Raw genomic sequence first — 26,281 nt, 5'->3', positions numbered from 1 at the left:
AGGGTCGCGAATCATTTTATATGAAATAATATTAAACTTTCAATGCGCTTTTCATTTTGTTTTCCAGTCTAAATTTCACGTATCCAAGTTTAACACTTACAATAAGTTGGGGGAAATTAATTCTAAACTGTTAGCATAAGGTTTTTACTGGCTACCGATAGCTTGTCCTGAAGTGACGTAGGTGAAACGTCACAGATTCTCCTAAAGCGACGCCTGGTGAGGCGCTATCAAAGGCTTAGTACAGACTAAATAGGAAGAACGACTACATAACGGCGTCGTTCTCGAACTAGCTCCCAGTAAGTTTCTAGCATTACGAAGTGTCAGACTTATGGAACATATGTTATAAACTTATGCTGTTAAGTTTAGATGGTTTCGATTTAATTTATACTCTCTTTAACCAAGATATCAAGAAGAACAGGCTTTCATTTGAAAATAAAAAAGAACCCGGGGCTTTTTCCCTTCCGGAACTTAAGCCTTGGACATATTCTTAAAATTCATTATTCATAATATAGTTTCAACATGAATACGATATAGGGATCGACTTTTTGGGGTTCTTCCCTCGCTCTTTCATTTCCCTATATTCCCTGAATTCCCCACGCTTTGTTTAATGTAAGTCCCCCTCTCTGAGTAAATGATTAAAGAGTATAAAGAATTTACCATCCGAAGAAGGGTCGCATATTGGAATAAGGAATCGCTAAAAGAATGCTCAAGCTAGCCCGGGGTTATTTGTGAATAAAAAAAAAGAGAATTTTAACCCTGATTTTTTTTCCCAGGGCAGCTAAAAGTTTTCGATTTGTCCCCAGCTTTCAGAAAATGAATTTTGAGAACGCATCAGAAGTTCTAAAATTAATGTATGTTTAAATAGTAAAATGGACGAACTCTGTTTGATAAAACAAATATGAGTTCACGAACTTTAAGGGTTTACGAAACTTTCAAAACCTTTGAATTCAGGCACATTTTGTGAGGTTTAAAGGGACTCTAAAGAAGTCGGCGGACCGTTGGAAATATTTTTTGAAAACGTCGTTATTGACGTCACAATCCCGGGGGGGGGAGGGATGAGCAAAACGAAAGTCTTTCCTTCTAGCAAACGCAGCGGGGGTCTCGGACTCTAGCGGGTCAGAACTGGGGAAACGCCGAAGCAGGGCGGATCACAACCAATCACAAGAGAGGGGAGGATGGGTCGGGTGAGTTTTCTTAAAAAAATAAATTCAACGGTCCGCCGACCTCTTTAGAGTCCCTTTAATAGAAACGTACTCGTAGCCCATGTCAATCTGTAATGCTACTTAAATGAAAATAATATCAGGAAATCAATAAGTGAGACAAGGTCAAGGGGAAATAACAAAGATAAGGCAATAACAAATGTTGAAGCCACAATTATAAGTAAAACAAATATTGTTTCTATGAAACCTGCTTCAAAATATAGACTTTTGATTATACCACGGAAAAAGGTGGTTCAATCTTTCAATAAAGTATTTCCTGACTTCCTCCTGGTTTCTTTTTATAGACATTTTATAACCGAAAAATGACTTTTTTATACCTACCCCGTTCCGAAAAAGACAGTTAATGACAAATCAATCGAATGGGGATTCTTTTTTTTTTTTTTTTTACTAGGGTAGAAAAAAGCTTGGGCGACTATTTCTTTTTCTTTCTTTCTTTCTTTCTTCGACGCTTCCTTCTTTTCTTCGTTAAAATCCGTACGTAAAAGCTAAATCGTTTCAGACATTCGGAATCATTTTAGAAGACCTTTTTCGCTCGCATTAGTGAAAAGGGACAAGAGAGAAAATTGATCAAAACGTTTTTAGCTCGTGATGGGCGGCTTCAGGAATTCCCAAATTGGAATCTGCTATCCTTTATCATAAGTAAAATAATTCTGGAATAAGTGTCTAAGAAACAGTAACAGTCGTATGGTAAGACATCCAGACGAGCCCCGTAAATGATTGACTAAACACGTGGTCCAAAGTCTATTTTCTGCACACGCTTTAGTTTTTGGTTTGGTTTGTAGACAACGACACGATTGTCAACATGGTATGGGAAGATAAAACTTATGGAAAATTATTTTACTTATGTCTAGATCGATTGAAATGGCGCCATAATTCTAACGTTCCTAGATTCCTTAAATTTTCACCGTTTCATTATAAAACTATGTTGATCCGCCGAAACTAAGCCTTAATTGCAATAAAGGTTTCAAGAAGAAAATAAACAACGTGAAAGCTGTTAATTCAAATAATAGAAACGAGAAAATACAGACACATTACGAAGACTATGATTTAACACGATTGTCAGGATTGTATACTGTTTATATATTTATATTTAATTTAACTATAACAGGATTTCACGCATAGTATTGAGTGTAACCCCCTAATGAGGTGAGTAAGGCCACTTTCGTCGTTGTGGGAATTATTTTGATTTTGTTTGTTTCAAAAAATGTTTTTTGTAAAATTGTATTTCAATTTGTGTGTTGCCGAACTTGTCCGCTAGAAAATTGTTAAGATGGAGCGTACTAGAATAGAATAGCCTAAAGGGTTATTTTCCCCTCTTTTACCTAGAGGTCTTCGTGGGTGGCTCTTACCTGGCCAGTGCACAGTGAAAGAGAAGAACTTTACACTAAGAGAGAGAGTGTACTTAGGGCGCCACGAAGACGGGGAGGACCGGGGGTGATAACCCAAAAGAAGGGACAAATGAAAAAGAGTAAAGAAAGTCAGAGCTACTTTAGAGTTTAGAGAGAGAAGTTCGGCGACGTTTTTCTTACGTACTTTAATAAATTCATGTTAAATTTTAAAGAGTTACTTATTATCATAAGGTCGAACCAGAGTTAAGTAAAATAACTCCAGAGAGAGAGAAAGTTATTTTATGGTGCCGAAACCCGGGACCTATAGATATTTAAGTAAAGTAATAATTAGTAAAGAAGTGAAAGAAAATGTCGACCGCGGACGAATTAGAGACCTTAGAACGGTTGAGAAAAACTAGAACGTCAAAGAGGACTAATGTGACCAGATACATTAATAAGATAAGAGATGATCTAACAAGAACGATCATAGTTACTGGAGACGTTCAGAGGAACCTACAGCATCTAGCTAACAGAGAAAGAGAGTTACAAGCGTTGGACGAACAAATTTCCAATTTGACGCCCATATCAGAGTTAGACGACGAATTAAATGGCGTCCAAAAGTACGAGAATAGCATAACCGACTGCAGAGATGACGCCGATAGAGCCCTAGAAGCCGCCATTGCCGCTCAGAATCCCCACCCCCAAAACACCACTGCGGCAGCCAGCAACGTGCCTCCAGCCATTACCGGCGTTAGTGGAGCTTCGTCGACTTCATCCCAGAGCCAAAGTTCAACAACAGTAATTACTCAAGGTTTACAACAAGTACCACCAAGTCCGCCAGCTCAAGTTAATCAACAAGGGAACGTATCGCAAAATTGTGTAAAATTACCTCGTATTAATATAGAGAAATATACGGGTGATCCAAGTAAATGGTTGAACTTTTGGAATCAATACAACGTCGCGATCCATCAAAACAATTCTTTAACAAAGGTAGATAAATACACTTATTTAAAGTCATATTTAGGGGGATTCGCGTTAACTTCAGTAACGGGATTAGCGTTAACAGAGGCTAATTACGACGCGGCGATAAAACTATTGGAGGAAAGATTCGGGTGCGAAGAGGATATAGTAAACACTCATATGAATAACATTACAAGTATGACCCCTGTTCACCGCAAGGGAGATTTAATAGGACTGCGTGCATTTTATGATAACTGTATTGTTGAAGTAAGAAGTCTAGAATCGTTAGGAAGAAGTGCGGACGGTGATTTTCTTCATCACATAATGGTCAAATTGATACCATACGAGTTGGCTTTAGAATATAGTAGACAACGAAATAGAACGAGTCAACATAAAGTTAAAGATTTGTTAGAATTTATTCGCAAGGAAGTAGAGAGTAGAGAAAGGGCACAAGCCTTTACAAGGATGAACGAAAAATTCGAGCAAAGGGAGTATCAATACTCTAGAGGGGCAGAAAAAGCAAATCACAGAGAGCCAAATAACCCAAGAAGAAAACCATTTTCGTCAAGCGCCATATTGAGCAACGGGGTTGAGATTTCTTGTATATTTTGCGAAGCGCCACACAGCGCCGAAAATTGCAAATCTAAGAGTGTTGAAGAGAAACTGGAAATTCTTAAGAAAAAGAGAAAATGTTTCCGCTGCATGAAGGGTGACCACATGTCTAGAAGATGCACTGCTAAGATACAGTGCCAATACTGTCAGAGACGCCATCATACGGCGATGTGCGAAACTAGACATAAGGAAGAAAAGGAGAAGAAGGAAACTAGAATCGAGGAGTCCGAGGACACGGCGAATAATACCGTCATGCAAAACGAAATACCTAACGCGCCTTGTGGAATTTTACTTCAAACCGCTACAGTATTATTGAAAAGCGAAAAGAGTCAAGGTGTGGCGAGATGCTTGATTGACGGGGGGAGTCAAAGAAGCTTTGTAAGAAAAGATCTTTCCGAGAAACTAGCGTTGCCCGTAGTTGGAGAGATTCGACTGAATTACTTCCCTTTCGGGGCGAAAAAACCCACCGCAATCCTTACAAGAAGAGTTAAACTAACAGTAAAGAGTATTCATGACGAAAAGTCAATAGAGATAGAAGCTGTAGAAACGCCTGAAATCAGCGCCGCAAGAATTCTAGTTCCTGGTAAAGAGATAGTCAAAGAATTTAAAGAAAACAACATGAGCCTAGCGGAAGATACTGAAGGCAAATTTCCGACGCAAGGTGAAATTGGACTTCTAATAGGGTCCGATTACTATTGGAAAATATTTAGCACCAAGTCAAAGAGATTAAACGAATCCTTGGTCGCTATGGAAAGCCTTTTCGGATGGGTAGTGCAGGGTCCAAGTTCAGCCTCTTGCTTACTCATAACATCAGAGATAGAGGAGACAGAAAGCTCAATCAACTTAATCTTGGAAAATTCAACAGACGACGAAATTGGGAAGAGTTTGAAAGCGTTTTGGGAGATCGAATCACTCGGAATTATAGAAGCTGGAAGAAAAACAATGGATGAAAGAGAAGAAGAAGCCGTTAACAAGTTTGAAAATACCGTCAAATTTGAAGAGGGACGTTATCAAGTGAGCCTACCTTGGACAGAGGATAAACCCAAGCTGGGTAGTAACCTAAATATGGCCAAGAAGAGACTAGAGGGCCTTTCCAAGAGATTTCGCAAAGATTTCAACCTTTTCGAGAAGTATAAAACGGTAATTGAAGGCTACGAGGAAAAGGGAATCATTGAAAGAGTATTGGAAGGCGAGCAGAAGATAGACGGTCCGGTGTACTACATTCCACACCAACCCGTGATAAAGCTTGAAAGAGAAACGACCAAATTACGCGTCGTATTCGACGCTTCCTCCCACGAAGGAAATGCCCTTTCCTTGAATGAAGTTCTTCTACCTGGCCCAAACTTGATTCCGGACCTTTTAGAGATTTTAATGAAATTCCGAATGAGAAAAGTAGCACTAACTGCGGACATAGAGCAGGCCTTCCTGCAAATTACCGTAGCACCAGAGGACAGAGATGCCACTCGATTTCTTTGGAATCCAAATCCATTTGAGTCACCAGCAAACGAAGAAACAATCACTTATCGCATGACCAGAGTCATGTTCGGGGTCACGTCAAGCCCGTTCCATTTAGGGGCGACTATAAAGCATCACGCAAAGAGTTATGAAGGGGAATATCCGGAGACTTGTCAAATTCTCAGCAATGACATGTTTGTAGATGACTTAACGAGTGGAGCAGATAACGATGATTCAGCATTTCAAAGAGCCCTAGAATCGAAGACCATATTAGAGAAGGCAGCAATGAAACTGAGAAAGTGGAGAACCAGCTCAACCGAAGTCCGAAAAAGAATTAAGGAACAAAATTGGGAACCAGAGCCCAATTCAGAGAAGCTAATCTTAAAGGGCGGTAGCAAAAGCCAGATGGTTTTAGGAGTAGTCTGGAACGACCAGACGGACACCTTTGGATTTCAAGTAGATTCCTTAATTGAGAGCATTCCAGAGTTCGAAGATACGAAACGGAGCTTATTAAAATCAGCTGCGAGGATTTTCGACCCTCTCGGTTTATTATCACCATTTTCCGTAAGAGTAAAAATTATGTTTCAAGAGCTATGGCTGCAAAGGAAGGGGTGGGACCAACCTTTACCGGAAGAGGTAGCAAGAGCGTGGAGAAGCTGGTTGGCAGAGTTACCTGAACTAGCCCTAATATCCACGCCAAGACACTGTCATTCGAATCTAGGAGAAAAAGAGATAGAGACGAAGGAGTTGCATTGCTTCTGTGACGCAAGTGAAGCTGCGTACGGAGCCGCCATCTACGCCCGAATCACTTCAAAGAAGGGAGAAATCACGACCCTCTTAGTCACGTCAAAAACTAGAGTCGCGCCTATCAAAAAGCTGTCAGTTCCAGTACTAGAGTTAATGGCAGCCCTAGTTGGTGCTAGGTTAACCCAAAGAGTAAATCAAGTTTTTAAAACAACTAAAGAAAATATTCAATACTGGTCGGATTCTCAAACCGTAATTAAATGGATACATGGAATGTCTAGAAGGTGGAAGCCCATGGTCGCTCACAGAGTGGAGGACATCCAAAGTCTCACCGAGCCGGATTCATGGAAGTATTGCAAGGGGAAAGACAATCCAGCTGATCTCCTCACTCGGGGTGAAAAAGTCAGAGATTTAGCGAAAAATAAAGTATGGTGGAAGGGTCCAATGTGGCTAGAGAAAAATAAAAAAGAATGGCCTGATCAAGGGTTTGAAAATCTGAAACCGGAAGAGGAAATAGAGTTCAAGGCCCAAATGAGAAAAAATTACATAGATTGCTCCCAATTAGTTCTGAGTGTTACGTCAGAAAAACCAAAGGAAAAACTACTGAACTTAGCAAACTATAGTAAGCTGCAGTTCCCTGTAAGAATCTACGCGTGGATGAGAAGATTCATCCTCAACGGGGGGGAACAAAAAACCAACAAAATAAAGACACCTTTGACATCAGAAGAAATTCAAGCCTCCAGAGAATATTTCATCAAAGAAGCTCAAGAAGAAGACTTTCCGTTAGAGATTTCTAATTTAAGAAAAGAAATGGAATTACAAAAAGACTCCCCGATTAAACAATTAAATCCGTTTTTGGACAAGTCTGGAATCTTGAGAATAGGAGGACGCCTCCAAAAGGCGAAACTATCCTATGAGGAAAAACATCCTGTTATCCTCTCTAAGAAGTGCAGATTGGCCGAATTGATAATAGACGAGGCGCACTTGAGGGTGTACCATCAAGGGTTAGCAAATACTTTGGCGCAAGTAAGAGAAAAGTATTGGATCATCAAAGGGAGGCAAGCGATAAAGAAAAGAATTTCACATTGCTTAACATGCAAGTTATGGAGAGCTCAGTCCCTAGAGGAGGAAACTGCCCCCCTACCTATGGATCGAATAACAAAAGCTCATAGCTTTGAAGTCACGGGGGTAGATTTCGCCGGCCCTCTGTATTTAAAGGGAGAAACCCCTTACAAGGCTTACATCTGCCTCTTTACGTGTGCAGTCACGAGAGCGGTACATTTGGAGTTGGTGACTGAAATGTCAACCACTACCTTCCTTCTAGCCTTACGAAGGTTTGTTTCAAGAAGAGGACTAGTTAATGTCATGTACTCCGACAACGCTTTGAGTTTTAAGAAGGCCGATCGGGACTTGATATCGATCTGGAAAAATATAAAGAAACCAGAAGTCTACGAATATTTCGGAAAGACAGGAATAGCCTGGAAATTTATTGCAGAAAGGTCCCCTTGGTGGGGAGGTTTTTACGAAAGGCAAGTGAAAACCGTGAAAACGGCTCTTAAGAAGACACTGGGAAAAGCGCTGTTAAATTTCGATGAGATGCAAACTGTTATTGCAGAAATAGAAGCCGTGGTCAATTCTAGGCCACTGACTTACCAGTACAGCGAATCCAGCGAACCAATCTGTTTGACTCCTGCTCATTTCTTAGTAGGACGCCGCCTAACATCATTACCGCCAGATTCTCAATTTAACGCAACAAACGCGATTTCAAGTAAACAAGCAGTGAAGAGATGGAGATATAAAGAAACTCTCCTAAACAAATTTTGGAATCAATGGAGGAGGGACTATTTGTTACTTCTAAATTCAGCACATAATGTAGAATTTTCGAAGAAAGGTTCCGTGAAACCTGGAGATGTTGTGCTAGTTAACGACTTAAACCTACCTAGACAACAGTGGCAAATGGCGCGTGTGGTAGAGGTTTTTGAGGGACGCGATTTAAAAATACGCGCGTGTTCTTTAAAATTACCAAACAAGAAACTGATTAGACGAGCAATAAATTTGCTCCACCCATTGGAACTAGACAATTCCCAACAACCATAGACACTACAAGATGAACTATCGTTCATGGGGGGGGGGAATTTGTGGGAATTATTTTGATTTTGTTTGTTTCAAAAAATGTTTTTTGTAAAATTGTATTTCAATTTGTGTGTTGCCGAACTTGTCCGCTAGAAAATTGTTAAGATGGAGCGTACTAGAATAGAATAGCCTAAAGGGTTATTTTCCCCTCTTTTACCTAGAGGTCTTCGTGGGTGGCTCTTACCTGGCCAGTGCACAGTGAAAGAGAAGAACTTTACACTAAGAGAGAGAGTGTACTTAGGGCGCCACGAAGACGGGGAGGACCGGGGGTGATAACCCAAAAGAAGGGACAAATGAAAAAGAGTAAAGAAAGTCAGAGCTACTTTAGAGTTTAGAGAGAGAAGTTCGGCGACGTTTTTCTTACGTACTTTAATAAATTCATGTTAAATTTTAAAGAGTTACTTATTATCATAAGGTCGAACCAGAGTTAAGTAAAATAACTCCAGAGAGAGAGAAAGTTATTTTAGTCGTTCTATAAATTTAACTCGAATATACAATTAATTAAATTTGAGGAGCGTTACTGCATGGAAAAAGATTCTAGCTTCAAAATTTTCGGAACTTATTCGGCTAAATGTCATTGGAAAAGACAGTGTCGACTAGCCAAAATGGTAAAATGAATTCAATTATATAAAAGAGACTCGAGAAACTATTCATTCCTCTCTAGAATATTGCTCTGTATTGGTTTATCGTTAAATATTTCATTATACAAAAATGGGTATCGTGCAAAGAAATGTCAAAAATGGTTTTGCAATGGAAAGCAAGATATTTCAGATTGTTAGTATCATACATCATTTCAATAATAAAGCAATATTCAAGGGAATATTTGTGGATTGGATTATGAAAATTTAACTTTTATAGTCTTATAACATATAAATCAATTATTCATGGAGATAATCGAATAAACACATGACCCAGTGTAAAATATAGTGGTATTAATACATTTATCTTAATGATTTATGAAGTCCTATGGGAATGAAGAGTGGCAGACCTGTTTAATAGTAGAATAAGTTCAGAATACTACATGCATACCTCAAATATATTTGAGAGTGGTACTTTGGAGTGGGCGTTACATTATCCTCTGTGGATATGGGTTATAAAACGGTTTTAAATGGAAATTCATACGCGTGGAACACAAACCACGTAGTGGTGATCCTAATGGGATTTTTCCGTTTCTATGACATAATGAAAATGAAAAAAAAACCAACCTCTTTAAACATAATACTCTCTAATTTTAAAAGCTATTATCATTTGCATGACGAATTTACAAAGAGAAAAATACCTTTTATCACGCGATACTTCAACATTTATATGTTCTATATGAATTCGGTTTATTCCTTATTCAATATTCAAAACACAAGTCATAAAAGAAACATCGTAGGTGTGTTACCTATGGAGAAGGACTGAAAGAAAAACAGATCAACGGTGACCCATTAATGTAACACGCATTTTCAATACATTATTGATAATTTTTACTGAAGAAAATAGCATGTTTTAAAAACAACTAACACTCTAATAAATCACATACTCTTTGTAAGTACTCTTAATTCCATAAGAAATCCAAAATAAGAATTGAGAAGAAAGTTAAGGCAGGTTATTGTTACGATCCCCGAACGCGAGGTAGCCTGGGGACACGGAGACACTGACAAAACAGTATTTTGCAAAGTGGTGCAATCTCGGTTCCAGGATTCAGCTGACACCTGTATGTCCATAAATCATCATTCAAAAACATCCAAAAATAGATAGATAATAAAGAGAGTGGTCTCAAAGCATCAGCGAGAGTACATCTAGCTTTAAACCATAGCTAAACGCCGATCCACGAAAGCTACCGAGAATTGTATGGTTTAATATTTATTTTAAAGTATTTATGGGGGTTTTCCAGGAACCCATTATATGGCTCTACTTATGTTTGGCGTTGCTGTTAAAAAGAGGTTGCCTTTAATTGCGAAATCCTAAAAGAACTTGAAGAAAAACATTCTACTCTAAACTAAACTGAGACCTGCTGTATATCGCGGCTTGTATTTTCAAATATATAGTGTACTACTGTAAAGGCATCTATGGAATCGATGGATGGTTCTTGTTACTAGGGGGTGTAAAATATCCTTCAACCCTACAAAGTCATAAACTTAGGAGTGGCCTTTTGCAAATCGCTTCGTAACCCTTAGGGGGTAAAAATAGACATTGTCCCGAAAGAAAAATAAGCTTGAAGCTTTGCAGCTAAAAGCATGGAAAAATACCATTTCGTACTGGAGTCTCGCTAAAGAAAGAGCGCTTGTTTCCGTGGAACCATATAGAACTAAAACGGACCCAGCCTAGATAGAGAAAGACTGGTTCTGACGTGTTTGAAGGAAATTTAAATCAGTGTGGTGTTTTAGTCAGTTAGTGCCGTGATCACGGTTAACGTTAATGTTCATATTAATTACTTGTGTTGCACGTGATTCTTGGGGAAAGCTACGAAATCCTTGAACGGATGGCATCAACAACAAACTATTAACCGTGAGTTACCAAACTTTTATTCTAACAGTTTACTATTTACTATACAATTAACTTTGAAGTAAGTTTATGTTATTGTTAAACAACAGCGTGTTACTTGAACTTATCCAAGATTTAACTTACCTATAACATAATTAAAACTATAATAATTTTAACTATAACTCTTAATGTTCAATTTAAGTGTCTCAAGAATTAGTTTTAAATATCGGAAACTCGTTAAACAACATCACAATTTTGAAAATAATAAAAATAATAACCGAACTCGTCACTTCAGATAAAAATAAAGGAAGAACGTGGAATTTTTTTTGGTGGTTTGGGAAATATCATTACAACCCTGTTGGTTATACCAAACCATGAAAGATATCTATATATTTTGAGGGGACGGCGCACGATCGCGTTGCGTTTCTTTGGTGCTCTAGAACTTTCCCCGCAGATTAGCATTCCTATGGGAGCCACCTGCTGCTACAAAACGATAACCGATACATTATTCGCTTGATAGATATTTTTTCTCGCCTTTTCCTATGTACAGATATACAAGAGAAGGCGGAACTCTCTTAACGGTTCTCTCTGGGATAGAGTCTAGTAAGAGGCTAGCCTATAGTAATATCATATCCTATCCTATCCAGACACAAACTCTTTAAAAAAAAAACATAAGAGGAGAAAGAGATACTTTAGCTTCGAAAAAGGTTCAGTCATATCTGGTACAAACCAGTAGAGTATACCATACCGAGAAGATAAAAGTGGGGAATAAAGATGGGATGGGAAGAGGCTGGGGATGGAGTCTAGGAAAGATCAACCAAGAGCAATGGAGAAGAAAAAATTCCACCATTTACGAGGGAGGAAACCACACCGCGAGAAAGAATCTGACGGCTGAGGAGAGAGAGAGAAAAAAAGAAATTACAGAATTCTCGAGTACCACCACCACCACCAGTGTGCCAAAAGTGTTTCTCGGTATATATCCCAGCATCCAGTGAACCACAATTCCCTAAAAATAACTCTTTCTTTAGCACCATACTACAGGGCAAATTAAACCGCGACTCTCACAGTAACTCTCTTAGCAGCTCTCTGTGGGGAAATATAAAAATAAACCTTAAGATCCTTCCCACGGTTAGTGTGGGAACGTTCCTTATTAGATCGTAAATTAATTTAACGCCTGAAGAGTGTTTATGAACTCGACTCCCATTTTTATTTTCCCACTTACAGGGTGTAATACCAGCGCTAAAGAGACAGAAGCACTTCCGATTTGGTTAAAAATATGACACAATTCCTATAAACCGCAGCAATGTTTCAGTTTTACTATTAAATAAACAAATACTTATTTGAAATGTACTACAAAATATTCACACCCTGTACCTCACACGTATCAGCTCGCGTATCTCGTAAAACACAAAAATATATTCAAGGTGAGTCGGAAGGTAATTAATTAGTCTAGGCTAGTCTATGAGGAAGGGGAGAAACTTTCCTCTCTCGTGGTTGAATCTGCTGAGTTCCTGGCATCTTTAATAAATTGGAAACGATTCTGATCGTAAAAAATAGATTTCTGTCAAAAACTGGGGCTTAACATCTGACAGAGAACTCGCCGCCCACAACCCCTTTCGTCGGATTATATTCAATGAGACAAGGAAGGCCAAGCACTATCAGTAAGGAGAATAAACTGGGATGGAGTAAGCAAGAGTGGCAAGAGGGAAAAGGATGGTATACTTAGCGAGAAACGATGGAAAATGGCAAGAAATTACCATCATCGTGTCAACGACAAAGAACCACCTAGGACAAGCGCTGCTTCTAAGAAAAAATAACACTAAAGAACGAAGGAATGACGAAAAAAAAAACAAAAAACGGATGAACGTAAGCCGGGTTGAAAGCTAGAGGCGAAAATAAGACGACAAAATATAAAAGAAGACCAAGAACAAAAGATGGAGAAAGAGTCTAGAGATACTTGAAAAAAATACAGCACCATTCTCAAAGGAGAAGGGGTTATCCACGAGGAGTTGGACAATTAGACATTACAGTCTTATTTTACTCATCCAACGCGCGTTTCAACTGAAGGTATTAACGATAATCGGAAAGAGGAAGATTAGCAGCATCTTATCCTCGTGGGATTTATTCACGTATCTCTTAACAGGCTAAAGATGTAATGCTCAAAAGTTAGATAATCAATGGAGCCTTTCATGAAGAATAAATGTATTCTATGTCCGACCCTTTGGGGTAGTGGTCTCGGTATCGTTTCTTATAGTATCGAAGACGAGAAGAAATGAGTATGCTAGTAGAAATGTCGCGCGAAGCACCCTTACAAAAGAGGCTTACTGGAAGCTTATTTGGACAATGTATATTCGTCGAGAGTAAGAAAAGAAGAGGCAACCAAAAGAAACTTGTGTAGCAATGGAAATGGTCGCGATGCCCATTAAAGAAAGAACCTCTTCTCTTCGAGCTGGTACAGATGGCGAGGTCGCCTGTACGTACGTCGCCGGCGAGCCTTTTGTTTCACTCGATTGACCAGTTAGATTTATGACCTTGTCGCCGGCCGACGTCAGCTAGACACGCTATCTCTCTTCCCCCAGAAAAAAAAATCTTACCATTCCAGAAAGAGAACGACTTCAAAGTGCCAAAGATTACTGAATTTCTTTTCTTTCTTCCAAGTCTCCTCGAGCTCTCAACTTCTAACACAGAGAATTTCCTCGGGATATAAATGAATTGGAAAAATTGCCTCTGAGTCTCTGGCACCAGAGAATTCATAAATTTTGTCCTAAAATATTTGACAACGTCTATCGAAGAAAGATTTTAGGAAAATATTTTCTAAATCTACATCCAAACAAAGCTATATAGTAACAAAACCGGAAATACATATAAATAAATAAAACTTATAGTGTAGCTCGTTGCAATGCTTTAGTGACGGTTGTGAACTCTTATACATTTTTTGTACTTATAAATATTCCTGAAGGTATGTAATATACTCTTAACTCCCTGGAATTGTGCGTTGGAGATGGTTATAGAACAAGGCAAAGATTTTTAACTTTGGGATAAAGCGACGCGTGAAGATTGCATTCATTCGAGCGCGTGAGAATTTTAAAGAAAAATTCACGGAATGACTTCCAATCTCGCAGTTACTGGAAGAAAAATACTACCGAACCAAACGATCCAAGAATAGGCCTAAAAAATATTAAATTCCTTGGAACTATTGGATAGCCAAGACAATTGAAGATTTACGCTATATTAATCCTATAACAAAAAAGGGTATACGCGAGTAGAATATACTAAATTAGTTACGCAAAGAAATTAAAGTTGCGTGTTGATTTAAACCACCCTTAAATATATTATGCAAAATAGGAGGTATCAGTGTCTCTACGCATACCGCGTCGTGTTCAATAAGTAATTACCGTATACTCGAGGAAAATCTTAAATCCTGCAGAAAAGTAATTTTTAAAAGCTCATTCACCTCCGCCCTTTCGCGTACACACTCAACCCGGATTGCGCACCTCCAACTGAGATAGTTTTCGGAGTTAATTAGACGAAGAGAACGCGCAAAGATATTAAAATTTAATTGGATTAACTTAAAGTTTAGAGTTAACAAAAGGAAAAGCGACTGAAGAATAAAAGACAGAAAAGAGAATGGAGAAATAGAGCGAAAGAGTATGAAACGGGCGGTCAGATAGAATTTAAACCGAAGTAGATTAAAAACAGAGATAACGCTTCGTTTTGGGAGGAATTCAAGGCTAAGAATGAACAACAATCTTATATAATCGAATAAGCATCGAAGACTTCTACAGTTACTTCACTTCTAGTTGAAGCGAAAAGGGTTCGCTTTCGCCTCGACCCAATAAGGAATATAATTCGGCTCATTGCCGCGGATTTTCGGGACTTCCCGAAATGGATAATTAGGGGCTCAATGGCGCAGCTGCTTACGTACCTTAACTATAATTTTATTCACGGGGTCGAAGTGAATATAGTGAAAGCCGTGAAGAATTCTCCTTAATACCGATCCTCTTAACGTCTTCACTGGCGTCCACTTTATCCCGCGCAATGTGTAAGCGCTAATTACGACGCTTCCTCCTTCCCAGAGTACTTAAAAGAGGCGCTTTATAACCATTTAGAAGCGGTGACGCCAGCAGCCAGCCTTATACTCCGCTTCTAATTCGTCAAAACATTTCTGAGAATGGCGCGGGTTCCTCATAACAATCCAAACAAAGCGGCATGCATTTTTAATTTTAGTCGAAAACGTTCCTTAAAGGCTTAAGTGGGCTTAGGGTTAACTTTTGGCTCAATTTAGCCTATTTTAATGGCGGGTCGCGATATATTTCGCTAAACCGCGCAGCAGCTGCAACATAATGGGTTTTCGACCCGAATTTCCAAGCAGAGGGTGCCGCTTCAAAAATTTTTGGTTTTTTTACCAAGATAGACCAAGTTTAGGATTATTTTAGCGCAATTTTATCGCTCCTAACATAATTGCATCAAAAAAGAACATGTTTTGTGTATACCAAGATCGCTATTTGCTACAGCTACTTCTTAAGCCTTTGTTTAAAACATTTGGCAACATGAAGTAAAAGTGACCTTCACGGTTGGAGAAAATCGTGCCTTATTTTTCATTTGGATAGCAAATTATTGCCAACGTTATCAAGCGTGCTTAAATTATAGGAGGTCGAGGCTACCCCGAAAGAAAGTTTAATTGTTTGGCCATTTAATTTTGAGGTGAAACAATAACGCGAATATAAATAGCAATAAACTATTAAAAAGGTAACAATTAGGGGCCCGATAAGTGGAACTAATTTGTTTCCAACTATGTAAACCAAGTTTTTTTTAATATAGTGAATACTTTAGCTACGAAACCCAAAAGCGTGCAAATGTTTTCTCTCGTCATTAGCGTAAATAATAGTTTCCATAAACATAATACTTCTTTCCCAATTTCTAACTTATTTCGCTGTTACAAGTTATAATATCATTGTTTGGGTAATATGAACAACGTTTTAAATAATTGGGCCAGAATTTCCAGTAGAAACCACGCTAAATATTGACTGAAGAGCTTTGTTTTAATACGAGTAGGGGTAGATATTCCTAGGGTAGGCGTTTGCGATCACTTATATTGAAGGGAAGTGGTTTGATTTGATTGAAAAGTGGACGAGTGAATGGAAGGTTAAAAAAGAGCTTTAACTCGTAACTTACCCGCCGGTACAACTTTAAAGATACAGGGATCCTTCTGTTTGCCCAGGGAGTTGATACCGTAGCAGAAAAGGTATCCGTAATCCATTTTGGAAATGGGTGTGTATAGTGCGACACTGACAGTGCCATTGGCTCGAACCCCTCGCACCTCTCGATTCTCGAAAGAGTTGTTGAGAGACCAGAGAAAAGTGACATCGGGAGGATCGGCTTCCACTTCGCATTTGATACGAGCTTCTTCCCCTCGGGCTACGCCGTATAAAACCTTTTCGGGGCTTTTGCAAACGGGTGAATCTGCCAGAAAAGGGAGAAAAGCTATTAATACCACCGGAAATCCCAGGATAAATCTATCAGAAAAGACCGGCGCAAAAAATAATTGGGATATAGGTGTAGGATAGTTTTCAAAAGGTAAGCCTGTCCTTCAGCGTGTAAAAACACACCATTTTGGACATTAAATCCCATAGGATACAGCAAATCTCTATCCGTATTAATGGAATATGAAGCCATAACCTCAATGCGATGAAAGGGTCTAATGCTAACATGCTTGATTTAAGCTCAAGTTCTTTACATCAAGTAAAAGAAAAAAAACCATAGCTTCGTATTTTGATTATAGCATATATTCCATTTCCCCCCATTTGATCGAAATTCGGTTGAACCCTTTCCAATAATATTCGAACGTCCAATTTGGCCTACTTACAATTTAACACACGGAAGGACGGACGTAAATGGGAATCATAAAATCCGCAGCAGCATCCCGGAGCAACGGCTTATCGCGCGACTGTATTATATACCGTAGTACTTCCCCCGGTATTTCCCTCCCTCGCAATTCGGGTAAATATAATCTCCCTTCCTGTACAAAGACTGAGATTAAACGATGCTGATTACACTTTGATCAAATCTCCAATATAAGACGAACGCGATCAAACCATGGCTTGACTGCTTCAATAAACACGTAACACGCGGGTTCCCAGAGTGTATAGTTTAACACGAAATGTTCATGTCTTATAAACCATGGCAATATAATTAAACATAAATGACCGAAAAGGCTTCCGAGAACAATTCCCTCTACCCTTGAAACCTTCGAATTAATTTGTTTCTCGTCGTATTATAAACTACACTGATATTCCATTGGCATTTTCATCGATAATTAAAAAGGCGTCTGTTCAATGTTTTGGTGGGTGTTCAATAGCTTATTTATTAATACGATACATAACTTCTCCATGTGGGAAATTGGGATTTATATAGGAATTTATAATAGAATTTGCATCCATACGGGGAACGCCGCGGGCCACTAGATTGATTAATCTAATCGAACTAGAAAGGGAAGGATTTGAATTGCAGAGAGAATTTCCCTATGACAAACGTTTTGCAGTAACCTTATCGCCAACAGGGGAAATATATATATAATATATATATACTTAGGTATACGGATTGTTACCTAGTTCGTCCCCCTCTCTTGTTAACGGAATATTACCAATCTATTTCGGGTATTATCGTGCAGTACAATCTCCAATATATTCAATTTAATGAACATCTGGCTCGCTAATTACTATCTCTATGAAATTTTAAGTAAAAACATCGGAAAGGTAATCTAGTACGCTATTAAAAATTATAATAAATCACCTCGATTTAAATCAATTTCAAAAATACTTAATCATAAACGACAGTTCGAGGAATTCCGTCCTATTCAAATAAGTTTACTTATCTTTCAGCAAATTTAACTATAGCTTCTTCCAGACAATTAGCAGGCTGAATAACAAATGTTTTAATAACAGGAAAAATATAATTCAGTAAACTTTGCCCTTAACACTTTTTTAAATATTTTCCCTTTAAAGTGGTATGAAAAGAAAAAACATTCGGTGTAATTTAACGCTAGACTGGAGAGTGAACTAAATGTAGTGTTGGGGCTAAGTTCGTTATTCCGCAATTTGCATAAGAGGTTTAAAATATCATTGTTTCAGAGTTTTAGAAGAGACCGGGTTTAATGAAACAAAGAGAAAAACCAGAATGAAGAGAAGAGAAAAAATAATAATGAGGGATTTATAGGAGAGGCTTTCTTACTCGAGGGAAGCTTTAGGCGTCTATAACGTTAAATTTCAGACAATCTTTGAACTGCTGTTTACGCTAAGGGTCAGGTTAAAAGCTAAAAATATTCAGGATAGAAGAATATTATTAGAAAGTTGTTATTTTTGCATGAATGAAAATTAATTTCTGACAATGAAAATGCGAAATTCAATAGATTTTGTTGAATTCTGTGAATCGAACGACATGCAGGGTGCAATGATTTCATTTTAAGCAATTCCCCAAAGTATGGAGGATTTGAAAACTAATTAATTTACTTCTGTCTCTAATAGCAGTCCGGTTCAATAATACGATCTCGCTTCTTGACGTAAGCCTCGGCCTTTTTTTTAATTTCAAATAATCAACGTAGGAAAGAGTCGATGTTAAACTGGCTCGCGATTTTTATCAAATTGGCCCAAGTATTGGCAGCCTCTTCAAGTAACTTTAATTATCCTCGTATATACGTCGATGTTCGTTTAAAGTGATCGAATTCCGGTGTACGTTTATAAAGAATCGGCGGTGCCAAGGAATCGAGGTCAATGAATAAAAAAAGTTAGTTTTCTAGTCTCCCTAGGCGACCCTCAACTCGCTGCTTGGCGAAATGAGAGTATTGATATAAAAAGAGCCCTACGAGGTCTTTCTGTTGTAATCAAATTAGCATACTGGGGTATCGGGACTAAAAAGGCTAGGGAATTGGGTGTAGGAGGGTGAGGCGGCACTTGCTAAAAGTGATTATCGAGGCGACGGGTCCCGAAGGAAGATGTTTTTACCACTGGCTTCAAGCCAGCTTCTCTTATAAAAGAACATCCTCGTTTTAGAGATTCAGAGGTTGGAAACATGAAGTACTTATACTGGAACCCTTTTTCGTAAAAATATTGTAAAGAAATTAAATTGATTTAAAATGATACAACCTTCCCAACAAAGTAAGTACCAAATCTAAAGTAATAATCTATACTTTGATATATGGCCTTCAGAGGTTAACAAAAAGGGTTCAAAGGAAGACTAGGGTCTTTGGCACGAACGCTTTTCCCTTGTCGGTATAATATTTATATAATTTTTTTTTACTCTAACCATTAAATTTATTAAACGCAGGGCAGTAAAGAGATCCTAATTTCTTCAAACGCCGCATTGAGCGTCCTTTGACGCTCCATGGAATTATGTCATTTTCATGTCTTCAGAAGGTCGTTTCTTTGGCCTGAAGAAACCGGAAATACTCTAGTAAAGGTTTACTGTTATTGCGTAGTGTAGATAAAAACTGAAATAGTCAATATTAACTAGGCAAAGTCAAGGGAATTTTTCTTTAAAACTAAAATAATATACATTAATTTGGTCTCAAAATTTCAACAGTTTTTGTAGGATTTGAAAGGTTAAGACGAACGAGTTTCTCTTTCAAGCTAACCAACAACGAAAGAGGCTTAAAGATAACTAGGCTTAATTAGGTTTTCCCTTAAAAAATGGGAGTAAAGAAGAAGGATGGAGGAGGAGAATAAATAAACAGGGATGAAACTCCTTCGCTATTTATGCGAAAAGAAGCTAATAAGGACGATGGGGATAGAGGTTATATAAGAGAAACCGAGGATGAAGAACGAAGGAAAGAATAAAAAAAAACGGCGCACAGGGATAATTTTCATCTCGCCGGCACGGGCCAATACCTCTCTCAAAGATTAGCCACCATCGAAGTAGATGGTGGAGCAAAAAAGAAGTATATACCGCGTTTTCTGCCCCTCCTCAGTCATCACCCTGAATGTATACATTTCTACCAAGAATTAAGTCTCATCTCTCGTGACCTAGCATAGTCTTTACCTCGAACTTAAACCCTTATTATTTTCAATATCGTTTCACACTATTCGTGAGTGAGCTTGAAATATTCATAGTACAGTATACCATCACCCGATTTAATCTATGCACAATCGATAATGTACGAAGCGAGGGTTAGCTAAAAGAGGAAGAATATATATTCTCAGCCTTTTTTCTCTTGGGCTTCCTTCATCCTCCATCTATTGCTCTTAGCTCTCCTCTTCCAATCCTTTTACATCGTTTTCCCTTTAAGCGAGAGATAGAGAAAGAAAGAGAGGATGAGACGACGGTCTTTTTTTCCCGAAAAACCTTCACGGAAAATCGTGGCGCGGGTGTTCGTGCTTCTTCCTTCTCCATCCCACGCGCAACTTTATACCCGGACGATTTTGTCACTTCAGGCGTTAACTCCCAAGCCGGAGTTGGTCCTTTTTCCATCCATACTTTCCCGCCACAGACACTCATTCTTCCCAGCGTTAAAATAACCCGGGAAAATTTTTTAAGGGACCTCAAATCTACCAATGCCTGACTTGCATTAAAGGTTCATTACTTAATGTAAAATATTTCTACAAAAACCTTGAATTCTATCTTAATATTGAAGGGACTATTAGGTTTGAAGAATTTCTTCAAATTATGACCTTTAAAAGGACCAGAAAAGGAGAATAACTTGGGTACGAAAAGGGAGCTAGAGATTCAAATGTCAAAACAGAGAGGGAGAGAGAGAGAGAGAGAGAGAGAGAGAGAGAGAGAGAGAGAGAGAGATGAAAGGAAGATGGGGGAATATAATATTTTCCCAGACAATTCCATGTAAAAAAGGAGGTTCTCTTGATGTTCTTGAATCGCGGGGAATAGATTCCGGAATAATTTCTAGTGGCGCGTGTGGGCCAATACACATTTCCCCTAAAACCCCTCTAGCTTCTCTCAAGGCTCCGGCGTTCGGAGGGATTATTTAGAGAAAAATAAGTATGAGGAAGCAAAAAATTTCCGAATATTCTACTGCAAAAAAGGAGAGACGAGATGTTTCTTTATACAGTTTAACGCGTGGGCAAGTATCTTACACCATCTCAACCCTCCTCTCGCACCATTCATCTCTCTTCTTCTCCTCCCGCCACTCTCATCCCGAGCTTCATCCTCCGTCTTTCTGGAGCTCTTTTTAGCATATCGATTCTTCCCTTTGAACAGGCGTTACCTTACAGCGAAGTCAAAGGCGACCTTAGGGTTTATCATTCATGGGCTCTAGTATCCGGTAATCCGATTCCGCTGCCCCCAGTAAGACGTTGGCGCGAAACGAGGGAGGGGATTGAATATTTCCCGATTTCTTCGCGCCCCATCCAAACTTACCGCCCGTTACGATTCGACAAAAGAATAATTGATAAATTTTTCCCTACGGTAAAATTGTCGTCACTTAATATTCTAAAATAATTCACTGGATCTAAGTTTTAGTCCATGGTTATTTGAGAGATAGGTTAACTTCTTGGAGGAATGCGTTTTACACGTGAATCAAAAATACCTAACATTAATAAAAAAAATCCTTAAATCCTAAATCGGTATAGTTGTTAAACTTCATGGTGGTAAGGATAGAAATTACTTTTGTTTTAATCTTTTAATTGGAAAATACCTTGGGGAGGGATTGAATTATTTTTTCTATTGATTTAATTTATAAAGGTCTTCCTCTTTTGTTGGGATTCCACCCCTTCCTCCCCTTGTCTGGCTGTATTTTTTAGACAATCGAGTTCACATCAGGGTTCTGAATGTTTTATTAGCGAATACGGCTTCTTTACGACAAGGAATCTCAAAGAATCAGGACTAAAATATATTAGCGGTAATAAATAACTCAAAGAAAAAGGTGTTACGGTTTGCTTAACACCTAAATATTATTGTTAATATGTATACAGTTAATTGAACAAAATTTTTATACTTAATATTTCGTTTTACGGTTGAAATTCAGGTTTTATAGTTCAACCTCAGAGACAATATTATCTCAGTGAATTCTAGTACTTGCGAATATAGAGTCCTTGAGAAGGACGGCCAAAAGAGAGTGAGAGAGAGAGAGAGTTGCTAGCCGTATTAATGACTACATTCGTGTCATTTAATTATAGGTGTAGAGGTTCTTAATAAATTATACATAGGAAAACTTGGTCAACGAGTTTTATATGCAAATATCCATTAAAACTCTACTCGAAACGCGTCAGACTTCAGTATATTAGGTCTCTACGGTGCGATTGTTTTAGCCTAGGTATAGTTCCTCGCCTATAAAGTTGTTAAAACGTCAGAGCTCAAACCTTAGCCGGCCACCTTTAAAGGGACAGTGTTTGTTAAAAAAGGGATATAAAAGGGAAACTATATACACAGAACAAGAGAAAGTCGCACTATATGTATGTATAAGTTAATGTTTTCTCTTACATATTCCCTTTTAAAGGTTAATGACGGTACATTGGCGAGTTTGGGAAGAAAACTTTAGTATATGTACCTTCGGAGTTTTGTATAATTATGATATTTTTCTCTTTGAAGGGTTATTAGGTTAGGTAGATTAGGGCTAGAGGAAACTTAATAATCGAAACAAGTCCTTTGTTTCCCTTTCAGTGGTCTCCCTCGGGGAGTTTTTAAATGGCCCTTTCCTCGAACATTATTTTTAGCAAACCTATAATTTAATATAAAAAAAAACCTTCCGATCATTAACAATGTACAATTTATCACGGAAAAATGGAATGGGTAAAAAAAACCACTATTGTTTTAATCTTATACCAGACAAGACTTTTCACTTAGGGAGTCAAAAGGTTATTAGATAGAATTTTAAGGAGATTCATTAATTCGAAGTTATAGGTTATTAATTGATACTTAATTTAATTACGTTAAACGGGGGCTTATTGTTTACAATTACTTCCGTTTAGTATTCTTCCTGACTTCCTAATTAATTCCCTTAAGAATTTGGGCCAAAAGAGGCGTTGTTTATTGTGGTTTAACGAGGCCTTGCAAATAATAAACTAAAGATGAACTAGGCCTAGTAAGTTTCACCGCTTACACCAGAGAGTAATCTTGGATTCTAGAGAAAAGTGAATAATTGAATAACTACGAAGAAATGAAGAGTATCTTTAGGGGCACGTATGCCTTTTAGCCTTGTGTAGCGTATTTGTAAATGAAGAAACTAAAAAAACCAGCAGTAGCCTTGAATGATTCACTACTCTCGGGTCTCTTCTTTTATCCACAACAGACGAATCTTTTATCCAGATATCCGAAACATTCGAATTGAAAATTCCGACTCGCGAAAAGCTTGTTTGGTAACTTTTATAAATCTCCAAGTTATTCTTAAAGGAGTAATCTTACGATGTAAAAATAGTTGTTACATATTTAGAGATTACTGGAGTTTGTAAAAAAACTTGTCCGATTTGTCCTTTAATATATAAGGATAAAGGGCAAATTTTGAATTTCTGAGTTCGAATAAATCTAATACAGTCAATTTCAATTGGAAATGACAGTTACTGTTGTATTCTCTACGGGATTAAATACATATTATCCCTCCGCCGATGTTTTTAACCCGCTGACACGCGAATTTGACTGTAGAATCCTTCCCCTCGTGTTGCATCAAAAATGAATGTTTCCATCCAGAAGAAAAAATGTACTTTTTTGAATCCCAATAGTCTTTTATAAAAATTTGCCTACGGCTTTATTTTTAAAAACGGGCAACTTTTTACCGGACAAAAATAAATCACTTTATTTTTTTTCTTAACCATCGCTTTTCGTATATGGTACCCAGTGTGGTTCAGATTAAAAAACTCATGAGTATGAAAATATAGTAGCTAGAAATATGTCGAGGAAGGTCCGATTCCACTCATTCACTTTTGATCCGAGCCACGCTGTGTATTCGCCGTTTTTAAGAGGAGGTAGTTCAAATTTAGAGTTTCGTTTGGTTATACCCTGGATTTCCCTTAGGATCTAAACATCCAAGGGAGGTAGGGAGCGTTTCAAAATCGGAAGCAGACTCTATCCCGGCGTTTTTTTAGTCATTTCCTTCTTCCGAGTTATATTTTCGATTCTCCACGAGACCCCGGGCGACTCAGTCGATATAAAGGGGTTCCTAGACCCCAAATAATAGCTTAACAAAAAGAATATTAGCTATTGGTGGCTGGCACATGACCCAAAGTTGAATTGCGTACATGGCTATTTGCTTGGGAGACAACTGTCCTTCCGGCATGAACATACTCTACAGTTAGCTACCTTTTTTGTGACAGTAATGAAGTCTAACGCTTTTTTAAATTCATTTTTTGTTACTGTATTGTTTAAAATTTTCAAATAAGGACGTAAACAACCTTGCCTGAACGCTTTCACCTATAATTACCGTAAACGTTTAGGAAATTGCTTCTACCTATCCAACCCCTTGTCGATAACTTTCGAGCCAGTAACAAAGTAACAACCTTTACGGGACAAAATGCCGGTATAGGGTTACAGTCTCGACGTTTACAATTCCACAAGAGAACAATAGTTGCTTTTACTATCTGTCTCTGAATAACCAACCCAACAGGAGAGTGAGGCAGAGGAAGTAGGGGGAAAAGACAGTGCAAATACAAATAATAACTGGATCAATAAAATCTATATTCGAAAAGCCATTCCCAAGACCACAGAAATCCGTCGGCCACGTTGGACTGTAGCTCTTTCTTATATTATTATTATATACAGGGTGTTTTTTAACGTCATTGGGTTAGAATTATTCAAAAACGACTCTTCAACAATTAAAAACTGTTTCTTATTTTCGATAGTTATGTAATAGATACTCTTCATATTCGTATTAATGTTAACCTTGCATACCGGACACAGGAATGGAGGATTTTTAACATCCTTAGTAACTATTACTAACAGACTGATTAAAAAGTGATTCTCTTTCAATAATTTCCCAAAACGGTTTACAAGATCGGTTCAAACTATAGTTATGACCCCATTATTTGAAAATAACATATAGAAGAAAACAATCCCCGCCTTTCGGTTGGTTTATTTTGACCTCAAACTTAAAAAAAGCACCCTGTAAACTCTTTGGCAGTTCTAGCTCCAGATGTAATTCCCATCCGCGAAGCTCCCTCCCCCGCGAATAGAAAATAAAAACAGAGAAAAGGCGAGTAATTTTTTGATTAAAGCGGGACGGATTCGCAGTTTGGGAGCTTGCCCATTCTTGTGGACGAAGACGAAAAATCCTCATTTTTAGGCTCCCTTTTGGATTAAAGGCGAACTATGGGAGCGGAGTGAGAAAGGGCCAGGGATTGTTGAGAGAAAGAGTGGGAGGAGGAAAAGAGAGTGACGCCATAGACGTACTAGCGCCGAGTAATCACGTTGTGACTCAAAAGAGGAAAGAAAAATCGATACAAATAGGCCGTTGATCCGCGCAACTCTCGGGGTGCCTGCCCTGCCTCCCGCATCCACGGACTTGCCGGGGCAGACTACTCTATATTCCGAGGGGCTCATCACTTACAGTAACCCATTATACTCCCCCAAATTCAATTCACCCTAAATCAATTAAAACGTCAAATTAAGCTTTGTTTCGAGCAGCTATAATTTCAATAGAATAATGTAATAACTTAAAATTTCCCTACGAGGAATTAAGAGTGGCTTTTCATCTAATTTATACCCTGATTAAGTTATTTATGGAGATATTTACGACATGCGTAGTTCAAATGTAAAAAAAATACTGGTTATTTTGCTTAAGATTATTAAAGGATGGCTGATAGTACAGATACTATGAAGTTCAATACTTAACAATAGATACGTTACTTATGCTATTCCATAAAATAGGTGCGCACTATTAGACCAATATGACCCTTTAATAGTCTTCCGTATTTATTTGACTGCTGTCAATTGATTATTAGGTATACTCATAAATATATTCTATTGAAGTATTTTACCCCTTGAAGCTAAAAAGAACGAGTCTCGGAAAAGACTTCATCGGATAGGGACCAATAAAAACCATCCGGGGCTCTAGGGGCATTTCGACCCCCTTCAACTATACTACCGTCTATCCTAGCCTATTTTCGAAGTCCTACGCTTTTATATATATACAGGGTGTTGCTAAAAGAGTGGTAGAGTCAAAGTACAGTATGGCCTATTTTAATTGAAAAATGTGCTACAAGTTATGATTGCAGTGTTTTACGGATCAACCCTTAGATTTAATTAGGAAATTGAAAGACAATGCTAATTAAATTTAAGGGGTTATCGCTAAAACAATTCAATCATAACTTCCCTAGACTGACTTGTCATAGAACATTTTCTATTCAAAACTGTCCCCAGAATCCACTGTACTTCGGTCCTAACATCTTTTTTTATATCACCCTGTATATTCATCCCACTTCTTTC

General features: G+C 38.1%; 1 protein-coding gene across 2 annotated transcripts in view; it reads right to left on the bottom strand.

The window, feature by feature from the left end:
* Window positions 1-26,281, bottom strand: part of LOC149661411 (protein turtle homolog B-like) — a 58,122-nt gene that overhangs the window by 15,775 nt on the left and 16,066 nt on the right. For both annotated transcript variants that reach the window (XM_089842919.1, XM_089842918.1), the window contains one exon: window positions 16,097-16,384. In XM_089842919.1, the coding sequence (XP_089699045.1) occupies window positions 16,097-16,384 (288 nt within the window). The remainder of the gene's footprint in view (window positions 1-16,096; window positions 16,385-26,281) is intronic.

This window comes from Phalangium opilio, unplaced genomic scaffold (assembly GCF_054372755.1).
Source record: "Phalangium opilio isolate 3A_F unplaced genomic scaffold, DU_Popi_V2 ptg000070l_1, whole genome shotgun sequence".
NCBI lineage: Eukaryota > Metazoa > Arthropoda > Arachnida > Opiliones > Phalangiidae > Phalangium > Phalangium opilio.
The sequence above is the reverse complement of the archived record's forward strand: the minus strand, read 5'-3'. Positions and strand labels throughout refer to the sequence as shown.